General features: G+C 39.0%; 1 protein-coding gene across 1 annotated transcript in view; it reads left to right on the forward strand.

Annotated features, from left to right (window-relative positions):
* The first annotated feature begins 1,394 nt into the window (after positions 1–1,394).
* Positions 1,395–16,555, forward strand: part of LOC149829698 (actin-interacting protein 1-2-like) — an 82,417-nt gene continuing 67,256 nt past the window's right edge. Inside the window, exons 1-2 of the mRNA XM_090015259.1 lie at positions 1,395–1,438; positions 13,701–13,862. Coding sequence (XP_089871385.1) covers positions 1,395–1,438; positions 13,701–13,862 — 206 coding nt within the window. The remainder of the gene's footprint in view (positions 1,439–13,700; positions 13,863–16,555) is intronic.

Genomic DNA, 16,555 nt, shown 5'->3' on the forward strand with positions numbered 1-16,555 from the left:
GATTATCAAAAGAAAATTATGGTACACAAAAATGATTAAAATATAATATTTTATGGTCGACTCTGATACCAAACCTGTAGCGACCTCAACTCATCCCTATTGAAAAGTAATTTTTTTTAAAGCAATCAAAGGGACTCTTTTAGAGACCTCACTATTTGGTAACTACCATATATAACTAAAATTTGGAATTAATTAATTAATTAATAATTAATAAATATCTAGAAAATTTCATAGAGTGCCTTATCCATCTTGGAGTCTTTTTAACCTTAAATTTCCTTAAATTAAACCTTTATACCGAATTGAAAGCTTTAATTTCGTTGGACCTAGATTTTAGATCTGGGTCCAGATCCAAGATGCAAATTCATATCCAATATTTATATGGATCTTGAACTGGATCAGATCCTAATTAATATGGGTTTTGGATTGAGTTCAGATCCATATTAACTTGGATCATACAGATTGGATTCAGTTTGATCCAATCTGGACCCGGTCCCATCGAGACAGACCCTTTTTTAAAAAATATGATTTTCGAGCAGACCATAGCCTGAGTTCAGAAAAATAAAATATAGTTGAATTCAACATTTTGAGGTACATCTAATGATGTATAACTTGAATTTAACCTGAATTTTGCTCAAATTTTGCTTGATTTTAAAGGTCAAAAATAAAAGTTTTTATCATATCTTGTTTGGCTCATTTAGGTCTTATCAATGACCCATGGGTCAAACCCAAACTCAATTGACGCTACCTAAAATCGAGGATTTATCGATTTTTTTATGGCACTTAGCCAAAACCTCAAATATCTCTAAATTTAATACACGATATTACAAGATCTCGGCACTCAAGCACACCCTCATAATTGTTAGGGAAAAGTAATATGTTTGACTCTATATAATTAGGGGTGTCAACGGGTTGGGTTTACTTCGACCAAACCCTATAGGGTTCGGGTTTGGTGACAAAAAAGAATACCCGATTAAGACTCATGTCCCGACTTGAAGAACCGATTAATATATGGACCCGAGTATAGTTTGTGAAATTTTATACCAGACCCAAGCTTGACTCAAGCTTTGATTAAGACCATAAATTTTCAATGTAAAAATGATAAAAAATTATTATTTTATCAGGTATGATCTGGGTCTGGTTCATGTAGTTCTTATTGGATCTAGGTATGATTTATCTTATAGTAGGCTCGATTAGACCTGGGTCTAGACCCGGTATCCTACCCAAAAATATGATCCAAGTTTGGTTCCACCTAGGTCGAACCAAAGCCGACCTATTGACACCCTTACATACAATGTCGTAAGCTTAAAGTAAAAACAACCATGATCTAACATTAATGTAAAAGGCTGACATGATTTCTGAATGAGTAGATGCATCATTACAAAGGGCAATATAAGATGGGGAAAGCATTTGACCCTCTAATTGGAACTCACAGGAGAAGGTTGGTTTGAGCAAATGTATTCAACATGGTCAAATTCGTAAGAATGAACACTTAGATCATATTTTTTTATGTAAAAATATTATTTTTTGAAGGTTGAAAGTTTGGTACATTGTAGGCCGTTGATTTTTTAACCCTGAAAAAATCTCACATGCATGTTATAATAACATGTTTCAAAGGTCCTTTTCTACTAAACTAAACATGTAGATCGTGTCAAATGTGCAAAAAATAATAAAAATATTACAGTTTTTCACTGAGGGGTTCCTTACCCACGAGGGGTAGCAAATATTGTCCCATAAAATGGTCCTGGTTTTTTTGTGAGCAAACTTTCTTGGATGACATCCAATCACTAAAGTGTCATAGTGAGTTTCCACTTTCTCAGTAGGATAGAGTGTGTGCTTAATTGTTGGGTAGTTCTGGGGTAGGACCTTGTCTCTGTGTGCTGGAACAGGTCGCTAAGGACAAATTTCACCATTGTGCGCTCAAAAAGTGACTATTTAGAAAATATTTAAAAAATTTTAATGTTTAATTCTTTAGGATAATGACGGCATCTATTTTACAATTTAACAATATTTTAATCTAAACTTTATTTTTTAATGACAAGAAAACCCGTATCGAAGACCAGGTCGCTTAATGGGCTCGGCCCACTGCGATATAAGACCCTCAAAGATTAAGACACAACCACCCTATTTTGTGGATTCTGATCGGGTGCAATCACATGGCACAAAATTTGTGCATTATGCACTTGACTGCCCTCCATCAGGCCCTGGGCCCCACAACTGACAGGCTGTCCTCAAGATGGAGGGTGATCAGGTGCTTAATGTTGGTGCAATTATATTGTATCTGATATTTTCATTGTTTTTATGTCCCCCGTACACCTGACGCCCGAACCGGATAAGCAATTCAAATCTTGTGCAGGCCCCTGTCAATTCCTCTGAGTTTCGATCTCGCGACCCTATCGTTGAAGTAAACTTTTCAGTTCAAACTTGATAACTGACAAAATCAATATGCTTCCCAGAAAGTGAATCAACTCACCATGTCATCCAGCCATTAGAATAATTTAGCAATCAAATACTTAAATTGTAAACCATTTTAGATCTCGAATAATTTGGCAATCAAGTACTTAAATTGTAAACCATTTTAGATCTCTCTCTCTCTCTCTCTCTTGTAGGGGAGCAATTCTCGTGGTCAAATATGAGGTCTCGCCCTTGCTTGCGGATACTTGATCGCGTTTTTCTCTCCCCAGAACTATTTCACGCAGTTCCGGATGTCACTGCTTGTCTGTGTCCACGGACCATGTCCGATCATGGACAAATGACTGTTTCGTGGGGCGCAGGCTTCAAGGCATGTCGTAGGTTCTTCTTTGAGGAATGGTGGCTTCGGGTGCCAGACTTTCAGCAGTTGGTAGGTCAATCGTGGGCGCAACCTGCTACGGGATCTTGGGTGGCCATCCGCATCCATGTTAAGCTTCTTCGTCTTCGGAAACGTATTAAGGAATGGCTAAGTTTTAATAACCTGAACAAGTTTAGGTTCATCGGCCAGTGGGAAGCTGAGCTCTCCGATTTGGCCCAACGTCAGGTCGATCTTGTTGGTGTACCGAAGGGTCAAGTGCTTCAATTGCAGGAGCGTATCGTCGTACTCTCTACTCTCGTTGCAGAATGGAGAGCACGAGATGAGCTTAGATGGAAGTTGAGGGCTAGAGTTGCATGGTTGGCTAATAGCGATGATAATACACATTTTTTTCATATGAACGCATCAAATAAATACAGTAAGAACTGTATACTCTCGATCGAGATCGATGGATGCCAGTTTGGTCCGCACAATTGCCTGCCAGCTATTACTTCTTATTTCTCCAGGTTGTATTCGGCCGACTTAGGCGTCAGGGGGGTCATCGGCGATATGGGCTATAAGCAGTTGGCGGCAAACCAATTTGTTTCTTTGCAGGTTAGATTCACTGAAGTGGAGATTTCGAATGCTATTAGCGAACTATCGGGATGGAAGGCACCAGGCCTTAATGGTTTTCACATTGACTTCTTTAAAGCATTTTGGTCAATTGTAAAAACTGACCTGCTCCACTTGTTCGATGAATTCTATCGTAATGCGAGGCTGCCTAAACCATATCATGTGGCAGTCATCTCTTTGATTTCTAAGAGGCAAGGGGCATCAGACATATCCAACTTTAGGCCGATTTCGGTGATGGGTGCTCTGTATCGCATTATATCTAAGGTGTTGGCTAATCGGTTGCGCGCTGTCATTGATCAACTTGTTTTGTCCGAACCAGGGTGCTTTTGATCCAGGTCGAAGTTTGCAAGGATCCTTTATTTGTGCAACTGAGCTTCTTCACTCTTTACAGTCGACTGGATCACCGCACTTCATGCTAAAATTGGATTTTCACAAGACTTATGACAGAATGGCATGGGATTTTCTGATTGAATCTCTAACAAATATGGGGCTTGGCAGCCGATTTATAGCATGGGTTAAGGAGTTGGTCACAAAATCCGTATCATCAGTTTGCATCAATGGAATGAGAGGGGAAGAATTCAAGTTGGCTAGAGGTGTACGACAGGGTTGTCCTCTAGCACCTATCATTTTTAATATCGCGGTAGATGGTTTACCTATTCTCATGAAAAGGGCAGAAGAAACAGGCTTCTTGGAATCCTTGGGCATTCCTGGTTTTGTTTGTCACACAATTCAATATGCAGACGATACTTTAATATTTGGACATGCGAATGTTAATCAAATGTCTAGGTTGTACTTCATTATTAAAGTCTTTGCTGCAATTTCAGACCTTCGCCTGAACGAGAGTAAGTGCGCTCTGGTCTTACTCAATGCTGACCCTCTTCTCCAATCGGCTGCTGCAAGGATCTTCAACTGCCCAATATCCGACTTCCTGTCAATTTCTTGGGTCCATCGTTGCACTCTCTACAATCAGCGGGAACTTCTACTTGGATGTCTACCATAGAGCGGGTGCAAGAAAGATTGCAGGCTTGGAAGGCTCAATATTTATCTTTTGCGGGACGAGTGATGCTCATTCGCCATGTTTTAGCCCGATTACCAGAGTTTCGAATGAGCATGTCTATTATACCGACGACAGTAGAGCAGACGATCAATCGTTTGCTTTCGCACTTCCTTTGGTCTGGGAATGTGTCGCACAAAAAGTACCTGCTTGTTTCTTGTCAACAGATCGTGCTTCCGAGGCACCAAGGTGGCTTAGAGATTCCAACTATGAGAAAGAGGAGCATCGTTTTAGTCTTGAAGTGGGCTTGGGAAGCTTCCATATCTCAATCTTCTTGGGCTATGATTGTTAGGCAAAAATATGGTAGTCTACATGAATCCCTTCTTTCCACGCCCAGTTCAGTGTGTCATTCGTCCCTCTGGCTAGAGTGGCGGAAGACACTTCGATCCTTCAGTGGCAGAGATTTTAGGCCTGTCCATGGCATGACATGGCTTCACTGGGCCATGGCGAGCGGAGATAGGTTCTCCATTAAGCAAGTTTACCATTCCTTGTTGCCATCCGGGATGAACTGGTTTCCCAGTGATTGTATATGGGGTAAGGGGCCAGCTCCAAGGGCAAAAGCTTTGGCGTGACTTGTGGCTCTGGATCGTGTTCAAACCCAAATTAATGTCAGGAAACGGGGGATTCAATTTCCAAGCATGTGTGTTCTTTACAAGAAGGTTGTAGAGGACACGACTCACCTATTTTGGCTCTGCCCGGTCATTCTAGACTTATTTTTTTAAACTTGGGGTGCGCCACTTGTTCAAACTCGTCCGTGCTCCGTTATTTGGGACCTCTTGCTTGGTCCCAGGATTGTACGACACAAAAAAAATGGAGATTACTGTGGCGGGTTTGGTTGCTTTCAGCATGGTGGGTCATATGGACTGAAAGAAACGACATCTTCTTCAGGGGCATCAAATTCGATTTCGGAAGGCTTCGACAACGGGTCATGTCTGATGTGTATCTGGCTCTTAAATTACATAGTAGGGGGGAGGGGCTGATCGGCTTGTACTCTGAACTATGTACAATCGCCATCTAGATTGTGGCTGTTTTGCTCTTATGTTTCTCTTTTGTCTCTCCCATCCAATATTCTGTTGGATGTATTTTGGTAATGTTGAATGGTGAATGTTCTCTCTCTCTCTCTCTCTTGTACATGCGCTACAGAGTTTGTAACCCAAACTGAAACTACAACACCACACGTATATTTGTGCGGATGCATAAACATGAAATTTTGCCCATCCAAATGGATGGGTTTCATAGATTTAGGCGATGTTTGGAAACTAGTTGTCAGAAGTAGCCAGAGTGGGAATACCAACACCAGAATTGTTGGTGATGGATGGAGTTGTAAGAAATGATGCAAGTGAGATGGTATTTGACACGTCCAATTCCACATTTTACATCCCACTTACATGAGGTGGTAGTTACCAAATACTACACCAGATATCACACAGGTAACTGCTTCAACAACCTTCCTAATGTTCTTTCAGTATTATTTCCAACTTTTTAGTTGCATTCCAAACAGATGCACATGTGGAAGTGGTAAATCTCCCGTAAAATCAAAGTGGGCGATAAAGTAGTCGGAAGTCATAGGAAAAAAGGTTTCATTTCAAAAAAATTGCCTAGACCGGATATGTCTTATTTGCAAAATGGGACACCAGTTGATATGGCATTCAATCCATTAAGAGTACCTTCACGAACGAATGTGGGACAAATATTTGAATGCTCACTCGAGTTAGCAGGAGACCTGTTGGGCAGATATTATAGAATAACACCCTTTGATGAGATGTATGTTGGGTTTCCCTCCTTTGTGGGATCCATTGGTTCGATGCACATTCAGTATCACTGCAGAATTTCAAGCACGATGCTTGATCTTTTCGAAGATGATTTGGAGTATTTGCTGGATAGCGATTTGTAGAAGTCCTCTCAGCTAAATGACTATTCAACTGTTCAGAGTTTGAGGTTCAGCGAGTTGTCGATGACGATTTGTGGTGAGTGCCTTCAGTTGCATAGCGATTTGTGGTTAGCGTTATGTGTTTCAGTCGGATGACGATTTGTGGTTATCGTTGGATAGCGATTTGTGGTATCGCTGGATAGCGATTTGTGATAAGGCGCATCGTAAGTTATGCAAGATATTTAGTCTTCCGCATTTAATGTGAGTCTTGTCTTCTATTTAAGGGATGAATGAGAGAGCAAAAGCAATGGGAGAGAGCAAAAAAGGCAGAATATTAGGAAGAGAGTGTGAGAAACACTTTTAGGGCACCGAAAGGGTGCGAAGGAAAAAAAAAACAAGAAGTTTTGCGACACTTCTTTCAAGACAACTTCGTCAAGCTAGTTCTTCAAATCATTCGTTCTTTGTTCCTCAGTGAGGCATATCCTCTTGTTCATTTCGTTACACCTTGTGTGTTTGTAAGGCTTATGCCTTTTGGCCACTTTGTAATCTTTGTTTGAAGATAGTGGAAGTTGTTGACCTATTGGTCGTCGTGGACATACCTCAGTTGAGAGGGAACCACGTAGATCGTTGTGCACTATTTTTATTTTCGCAGCTAGTTTGTTTTGGTTTATTTTTCTACCACTATCATCATCGTATTGTTTTCATCAATTCACACTTGTGGGGAGACCCGGTACGTCCATTTTAACTCCAACATATGGTATCAGAAATTTGGTTAGTAAATTTCTGTGTGAAGTCATGGAGAATAACATTGGGCGTATGATCAGTTTGAATGGCACAAACTGGATGGCATAGAAAACTAAAATAGAAGACCTCTTGGGTTATAAAGATTTGGATGGACCCATAGACGGTGTGAGAGGCAAACAAGAAGAGATGAAAGATGTCGAATGAAAAAAACTAGACCGAAAGGCGATCAGTTTCATTCGACAATGGATAGATGATAGTGTCTTTCATCATGTATTCATAGAAACTTTGACGCATGGTCTTTGAACCAAACTAGAGAGCCTTTATGATAGAAAGGCAGCAGTGAATAAGGCCTTTCTATTTCGAAAGCTTGTGAACCTCAAGTATAAAGAGGGCGGCTCTATTGCAGAGCATTTGAATGAGATCAAAAGCATTGTAAATCAGTTGGCCACAATGAAAATCACTTTTGATGATGAGTTACAAACTTTGTTGCTCTTATTTCCCTTCCTGAGAGTTGGGAAACCTTGGTGGTCACAGTCAGTAACTCTGCACCTGATGGAATGGTAACGATGAGCCAAGTTACCAGCAGTCTGTTGAATGAAGAGTCCAGGAGAAAGTCATTAGGTCCTTCTACCTCAAAGGCACTTGTGATTGAAAACAGGGGGAGAAGCAGAAGTAAGAGCGGGGCTCTGCACTACCATGGCAAATCCAGAGGCCACTCACACTCGAGCTCAAAGAAAGACGTCGAGTATTATTATTGCCACAAGAAGGGGCATATGAAGCGACAGTGCAGGAAGCTCAAGCTTAAGGAGTAGAACAGAGAGAAGAGCTCAGAAGAAGAATAAGGTGCCACAGTCACAGATGGAGAGCTCATGGTTGTCTGTGATGGCACTAGCATAAATTTGATCGATCAGGAGACCGATTGGGTGATTGACTCTGGAGCTTCATTTCATGTTACCTCACGGGTTGATTTCTTCACTTCCTACTCGCAAGGTGATTTCGGTAATGTCTAAATGGGAAATGAAGATGTGTCAAAGATTGTTGGCATGGACGACATTTGCTTGGAAACAAGTGTAGGCTGTAAGTTGTTGCTGAAAAATGTGAGGCATGTACCAGACATCCGATTGAATCTGATCTCTGCTAGAAAGTTAGATGATGAGGGCTATAACAACACCTAAAGTGATGGAAGGTGGAAGCTAACCAAAGGCTCATTGGTGATAGCCAGAGGAACAAAGGCTCGTTCCCTTTACACTTTGTAAGCGAAGATCTGGAAGAGTGTTGTGAATGTTGTGGAGACTGGCTCGTCCACAAAATTATGGCATAGAAGGCTTGGGCATATGAGCAAGAAGGGGCTGCAAGTCGTAGTTAAGAAAGAGTTCCTGACAGGTGCAGCAGGTACATCTTTGGAACCTTGTGTTCATTGCTTCCATGGTAAACAAAATAGAGTTTCTTTCCATAGATGCATTGCATCTAGAAAATCTCATGTTCTAAATCTTGTACATTCTGATGTGTGTGGACCTGTAAAGGTCAAGACACTTGGTGGTGCATTGTACTTTATGACTTTCATTGATGATCACTCTAGGAAAGTCTGGGCTTATACACTGAGGACTAAAGACCAAGTTCTAGATGTATTCAAGCACTTTCAGGCCATGGCTAAATAAGAAACTGGCAGGCAGTTGAAGTGTGTTCGCTCGGATAATGGTGGCAAATACATTGGGCCATTTAATCATTATTGCACCAATCATGGCATCAAGCATGAAAGAACTATAAGGATGACACCTCAATAGAATGGGGTTGCTGAGAGGATGAAGCACATCATTCTTAAGAGAGTCAGATGTTTGCTGTCACACTCTAAATTGCCAAGATCTTTCTGGGGTGAGACAATGAGGACAACAATTGATCTTATCAACTTGTCTCCTTTTATTCCCTTGAAGGGAGATGTTCCAGAGAAAGTTTGGATAGGAAAAGAACCTTTCTATGGACACTTAAGAGTGTTCGGCTGTAGAGCATTTATTCACATTCCGAAGGAAGAGAGGTCCAAGCTTGATCCAAAAGTCAAGCAATGCATATTCATTGGCTATGGACATGAAGAATTTGGCTACAGACTGTATGACCCTATTGATAAAAAGGTGGTCAGAAGTCAAGATGTTGTCTTATTGGAAGATTAGACCATTGAAGACATTGGTGAGTCTGAGCCATCAGAGTCCAGTACAGGTGATCTTATTGATTTAGATCCCCTAGATGCGCCGACTGTTCATGATTTCGTGGAGGAGATTCCACCTCCTCGCAATGATGCAAAGGAAGGAAGTGTTGAGTCAGAAATTGAGGGGGAGCCAACACCCCAAGAGTCACTTCCTCAGACTCCGATAAGGAGATCCACTAGAGAAAAACAGTCATCCAGAAAATACTCATCAAATGAGTATGTGATGATTACAGATCAAGGTGAGCCAGAAACTTTTGAAGAAGTTTTGGAGGATGAAAACAAGTCTGAGTGGTTTAAGGCAATGAAAGAAGAAATGGATTCATTGCATGCGAATCACACCTTTGATCTGGTAAAGACAACTAAAGGGAAGAAGGTGTTAAAGAACAAATGGGTCTTCAAGTAGAAGACTGATGAAAACAACTCTCAACCTAGATACAAGGCACGTCTTGTTGTGAAAGGTTTTGCTCAGAAGAAAAGAGTTGACTTTGATGAGATCTTCTCACCACTTGTGAAGATGCCCTCCATCTGAACTGTGCTCGATATAGCTGCAAGCATGAATTTGGAAGTTGAGCAGCTTGATGTGAAGACTGCATTTCTATATGGTGACTTGAAAGAAGAAATTTATATGGAGCAACCTGAGAGTTTCATTGACAAGGGTAAAAAGCACCTAGCTTGCAAGTTGAAGAAGAGCTTGTATGGATTGAAGCAAGACCAAGACAGTGGTATAAGAAATTTGATTTCTTTATGAATGAGCATGGATACTCAAGAACCTCCACAGACCATTGTGTGTTTGTGAAGAAATTTCCAGATGGTAATTTTATCATTCTCTTGCTTTATATGGATGATATACTGATTGTGAGCCAAGACATCAGCAAGATTAGCAAGTTAAAGTTGGAGCTAAGTGAGACATTTGCCATGAAGGATTTAGGTCCAGCAAAGCAGATTCTTGGGATGAGAATCGTTCATGACAGATCACATGAGATGATATGGTTATCTTAAGAAAAGTATATCAGAAAGGTTCTTGAGAGGTTCAACATGGACAAAGCAAAGCCTGTTAATTGTCCACTTGCAAGCCATTTCAAACTTAGCTCAAGACAATGTCCTACAAATGATGAAGAAGGAACAAAGATGCAGAAAATTCCCTATGCTTCGGCAGTAGGTTCGTTGATGTATGCTATATATATATAAAGTAATGCTAAGCTGCTTCGGGATTACCTACACACATAGTAAAATCATAGATGTAGTATCTTCTCAATCGGACTCCGTGTTCAACATAGTTATTTGATAAGAATCATGTTCAGATCATGTTTTTGGACATAAAATAAGATTTTTTAAATCATGAAACTTTGCTACATTTTAGGCCGTTGACTTTTTTAAGGTCTTAAAAAACCTATACAATGATTACAATAGCATGATCTAAAACTTGTTTTCTGTTTAAAAATGCATATAGATCACATTTATAAGGTCTTATCAACTAAAAAAAAAACTACAAGATTTGGAAAACCCAAACCTTTTACTAGATGGGAGTAGGTGCTCTATATATAGGAAGAGGGACAGTCCAACTAAAAGAAGGTCCAAAATCTACAACCAATGATAATCCACGGTGTTCTTTTTCTAACAACCGAGTTTTATATCGATCACATTTTTTCAACAAAAGAAACTTTTTTTAAGCTATGAAAAAATTAAGCATTTGTGACCATTGATTTTTGAATCACCAAAAAAAAAACACTTGCATAAACTGGATTCCCATGAAACAAAAAATTTGATCCCAACCAAATAGACCATGTAGATCATATCTATAAAGATTCACATAAAATAACACGAGCTATGAGATATTGCTCATTTCAACTCATTAATATTGTATGCACATCCCCACTAACTAACTAACTAACTATGTATATATTGTATGCACATCTCCACTAACTAACTAACTAACTAACTAACTATATATATATAAAAGGAAGACTCTATTAAACATCAAGAAGTCTTTTTTTTATGAGGAATGTTGAAACCACCTGCGAAATCAGACCCTGCGCTGGCTATGCATATCGCACATTCAGCCGTTGATACCACGGTGTAAACCCCCTGAGACACACCTTGTCTTTAGGGAGTCGTCTTGCTTCGGCACGAGCTAAAGGCATGATACCCTTACCCTTCATAATGCAAGGGGCTGACATTTGTGAGAAACTCTAACCACCCGCCTAGCAGCCAAGGGCCCTTCCATTACACAAAACCCTTTGGGGCTACCAATCCACGTCTCCATGACTTGCTACTTACTATATTTGTATCCATGACTTACCACCCAAGGAATTGGCATCCACGCCATCTTGTCCGTTGAAGGGCATGACCAGTCTCCCTAAGGTTATAAATTAATGAGACATGATCAACTAGGCTAAGAGACTAATGGCTCTCACTTCTTTTTTTTGAAAGGCAAGGTGGGGTTTGGCAGACCCCATCAGTTATTCAACCTACCATTGGGTTTTGAACCTGCAACTTCCCACTACAAGGAGACATGCACTGACAGCTCCTACCAACAACACAGCTTTGGCTACTAATGACTCACTTAATTAGGAGCAAATATGTATTTTGGCAACGTCTTAACATAATCTTACTTAGGACAAGAAATAAATAGGAAGAGTTTGACTAGCCCTGAACCCATCATCTAGCTTGACTTGACCCATTGCTTGGTTAACTTTGAGTTTCTCATAGCTACATTTACAAACATAAAAAATGAACCAGAAGAGACAAATAAGCTGTGTTGATTGAGGGAGAATTGTCTTTTTCTTTTTATTTTTTTTTGCTGTTTGATGAGCAAGTTGAGGGATAACGCCATGAACCTGAGACCCCAATTTGTATATATTACATAATAATATTTTGTCAAAAAATAATGTTTTTTATATTTCAAAGACCTGTTTGTTCCATTTTCATGGATGGGAATGATCTATCATACAAAAATAGGCATCGATTTTTAAAAGCTCTTGCCAGTTCAATTTAATTGAGAGAAGTATGAAAGGATTAATAAAAGGTAACCAACGGGGGCTCTGCTTGTTTGGTAGGAGTTGTTAGTGCAAGTCACCATGTGATGGAACGTTGCAAGTTCAAAACCCAATGGTATGTAGTGTAACGGGTGGAGTCGGCCTAACCCCATCTTGCTTATTAAAAATAAGAAAGAAAAGGTAACAAAAAAAAAACTGAGACTCACCGATGCCAACATGACAATTTTAACTGTGATGTTTAAGGGGGTGTTTGTGTGTCATGGAAAATTCAAGTTTTTTCGCAAAAAATACATCGATGGGCGTGCGTTTCTGCAGAACTTACAATGCCAAAACAAACATGGCGTATGGAAAAATGCCTCGACGGGTGTGTCATTTTACACACTTAACTCTCATTTTTCTCGAAAAACTGTTCTCATGTGGGTCCCATTTAGTTTCCGCCGCAGAAGAATCCACTAAAGAAGTGCCGCAGAACCCTATTCCTTGACAAGAAAACGCCGCTAAATGTTTGTTTCATCGTAGCCAAAAGACTAGAAAAAGAGGCGTCACATTTTTTAAATGCGGCCCAACTTTGACAATCCATGCAGCAAACGTCTGGTCGACTCGGAATCGTAGCTTTCTTAAAAGCCAGTCTGGTAAAAGGTCCCTCAAGGACAGAGTAGGACGCCGGACCCACTTGAATCCAGACCGAGTTCGTCCTATCGTTTATGAATGCCAATGGATTCACATAAATGAATGCACCATCTAAATCTAACCCATGGCCTAGTCTCAGAGTGCAAGCAAAATATGAGGGACCGACAATCTGCCGTCGGTGATGATTTTTTATTCTTCTTTGGATTATAAAAAAATATAATAGAAAAAAAATAGATACCAATGGGAGATCCGCTTATCTGGCAAGAGCAGTTAGTGCACGTCACTTGTGTTGGTTGTAAGTTCGAATCCCAATGGTACTGTCGAAAAAAAGGGAAAAAAAAAGTAAATGCGTGTGACCCTGTCCACTAATAACCTAACAGGCTTACACGTTTGGCACTCAGAACCGAACAAACTTTTTTCTCTTAAACAGTTTAATGTTGCTAATTCCATTTAGTGCACGTCACATGTAGTTTTTTTATTATTTATAATTGAATCATTTGCACACAATTAAAAAATGACAAAGCAAGCATGCATAATGTTGCTAATTCCATTTTCTTTTGATACCTCAAAGAGTAAGGAAAGGGTGATTTTTTTGTCTTTCTATCATTGACATTCTGTTTATGATAGAGATAATATCTTTTTTTTTTCTAGCATTATTTACCATATGTGAAGTTTGATTGAGATTGCCTTGATATTTTACATTTAAATTTGTTTCGGTTGTATTTTGTGCTTTGCACAATTTATAGTTTAATCCATCTTTGTCATGGTGATCTCCTTCTCTTTGTTGTATTTTTTGTTTTTGTTTGTAGGTGGGATTCAGGATCAACTGTTGGTGAGTTTGACGGTCATTCAAGACATGTCTTAAGTTGTGCATTCAAGCCTACAAGACCTTTTCGTATTGTTACATGTGGAGAAGATTACTTGGTGAATTTCTATGAGGGACCACCATTTAGGTTCAAACTGTCACAAAGGTTAGTCTTGTTTATGGTATTAAGAGATTGATTTATACTATATTAGGTCAATGATAGTGCAAATTTGCTAAAGGTTCAGCTGTTTTAACATAATTGTTTTGTATGAAGAATCCTTTGGTACATTGTCTTTCTTTTTTGGTAAAGGTATGAGGATCCAATGCAGGAACTGAAGCGTGACATGTTAGCCTGTCGAAGCAAATGAAATTCTAATAGCTATTCAGTATATGATTTGTTAGCTTTTAAGTAAATAATGACCATTCTCAAACTTTAGGAGTGCACTCTAGCTTGAAACATTACTATAACGTTTAACTTGCAATGGAATATAAAATCATGGTATAAATAAGTGTTCCTAGTATCTTCATGCTTGAATGACATTTTCCAAAAGCAATGCACATGATGTAAATAATATTTTCTCCAAATTGTAAGGAATTATGTGCTCTAGTGAGGGAGATGTATACCTGCCCTTTATCTGATGTGTAGTCTGTTTAGAACTAGTAAGAGAATTAACTAATAACATCCAAGGGGAATATATCAGGGTATTGAAGATAACATTTAAACTATTATTCCTAAAATGGCCAACACAGGTTTAAATTAACTGCACCGTCTAGGTAAATGTTTTAATATAATTGATCTTTGTTCTTGTAGGGACAGGACTACCACTTTTTCTACCAAAAATCTAAACAGATTTTTCAAGCCATAACTAGAGAGCTTTTCTGTCCTAGAGGATGGGCCCTGCTGGTTTCCAGATCACAGTTCATATCTTGATAATATTGCTTCAAAATACATTATAACTGCCAAGCCCCCTTCATGAGAGCGATATAGTTATGAATCTAGTCTGAGCACATCAGGAACACTTACTAATTTAGGTCTCTCTCCCTCTGTGTTTAAGGCTGGAAGGTTATAAAAATGGCAAAAAGCAGAAAATATGACAAGAACATGAGGGGCTTGGCAAACTTTCCTTTTCTTAACAGTTAACATAGGTTATGGATATATAAATGATAAAAGAGTAAGTTAACCGATAAGGGAAAAGGCTACTAACAAATGACGCTTCTCTAGAAAATCTAATTGCACATTCATAAAGGTTTAAGTTTCATATATACATATGGATTCATACAGTTTGAGGATTTGATTAACATATTTGTTAGATTTGAAATTAGATCAAACTAGATTAGCTTTCTATTCAAAGTAATTTAAACATGTATCTCTATTTGAATCTTTATGGCTATGGCCACATATGAGAAAAAATGGAAAGAATGGAGAATGGGGCATGCCAAGATTATGTCTTGGGTCATTAGTAGTCTTGATATCAAGAAGTGCTTGAGTCTAGCTAAATTTGAACATGCAAATAAATATTTGCATGAGACTATCTTAAGAAAATGTATTCTCTTAAATCTATGTCACATGGGTGCAGGTGCAGGGGCAGGGGTGCGACACTTTAAAAAAACTTGGGTGCGGGGATGCGGCAAAAAGTTGGACATAAATGACCCTGGGTGCATTGACTGCACCCAGGGTCAGGTTGATCGCATCGGGTGCGGGTGCGATGTGAGTGCGGCACCTAGTTGAAGAGTCCCTGTGACATAGTCTTAAAGATATTACCCACATTTGCAACTTGTAAGACAAGGTACACACTATGATTCAAGGAGAAAAATGTATTAGAGAATATTTTAGTAAGTTGTTCGACCTTTGGAATGAGTTTGCTCTTCTTGAGTCACAAGGACATTATCCCAAAGACATAGAACTCCGTCAAAGACAAATTGATGTGAAACATTTCTTTCAATTCATCAATGGTCTAAGACCGGAGTTTGAGTCTACTAAATCGGCTTTTCTTCATAAAGGAGAAGTTCTCTCTATTGAAGAGCTAAGTATAAAAGAAAATAGACTAAAAAAAAGACATTTAAAGATGATGATAATTCGGTCATAGCCGTGTCTAGGCTGAGAAACCATGTCCATGCTTACCAACTACTACATTATAACTATCACATTATAAGAGACCAAACAATGATAGCTATGGAAAGCAAGACAATGAGTTTGAAAAAAAAATAAATTATTTGCTATTATTGTCGTGAACCGGGGTATGTCAAGATATATTGTCCTAAACTAAAGATACCCTATGAGAAGAAGGTAGCCTCCGTTGCTCAACAGTCAAGTGAATTCAAAGCTACACAAGAATCAACTATTGAGAGCATGTCCTTGACTCAAATTGTAGAAGCTCTTCAACCTCTATTCAAAGGAGCTTCACCAACCGAAGCTACGGTCTCTTCTGTTGGCATCTTTGATCCCAGTAAGTCTCTTTGGCTTCTTGGCTTATGTGCCTCATTTCATATGACACTAAATTGTGATATTTTATCTGGATGTCATAACTCAAGCGAGTCAAATGTTTTTTATTGTTGATAGAATATCTCTTGAGATAAAGGGAATAAGAAATTTTGAAAATATTTTAAAGAGATTTTTTATTCAAAAAATTAGATATATTCCCAAGTTAAGCCTAAATCTTTTATTTGTCTCTTAATTATGTGACCTTTGGTATAATGTTTCTTTCTCTTCTATTGGTTTATGAGTGCGGGATCGTCTCTCAGGGAAGCTGATTGGAGAAGGCTGTAAAGAAGGAGGTTTATACTACATAGATTTTTTGGAAATACCTAAGAATACTTTTTGTTATAATGTTTAAAAACTGAATTTTGGATTTTGGAGCT

This window comes from Nuphar pumila, chromosome 8, assembly GCF_984573655.1.
Source record: "Nuphar pumila chromosome 8, dmNupPumi1.hap1.1, whole genome shotgun sequence".
Lineage (NCBI taxonomy): Eukaryota > Viridiplantae > Streptophyta > Magnoliopsida > Nymphaeales > Nymphaeaceae > Nuphar > Nuphar pumila.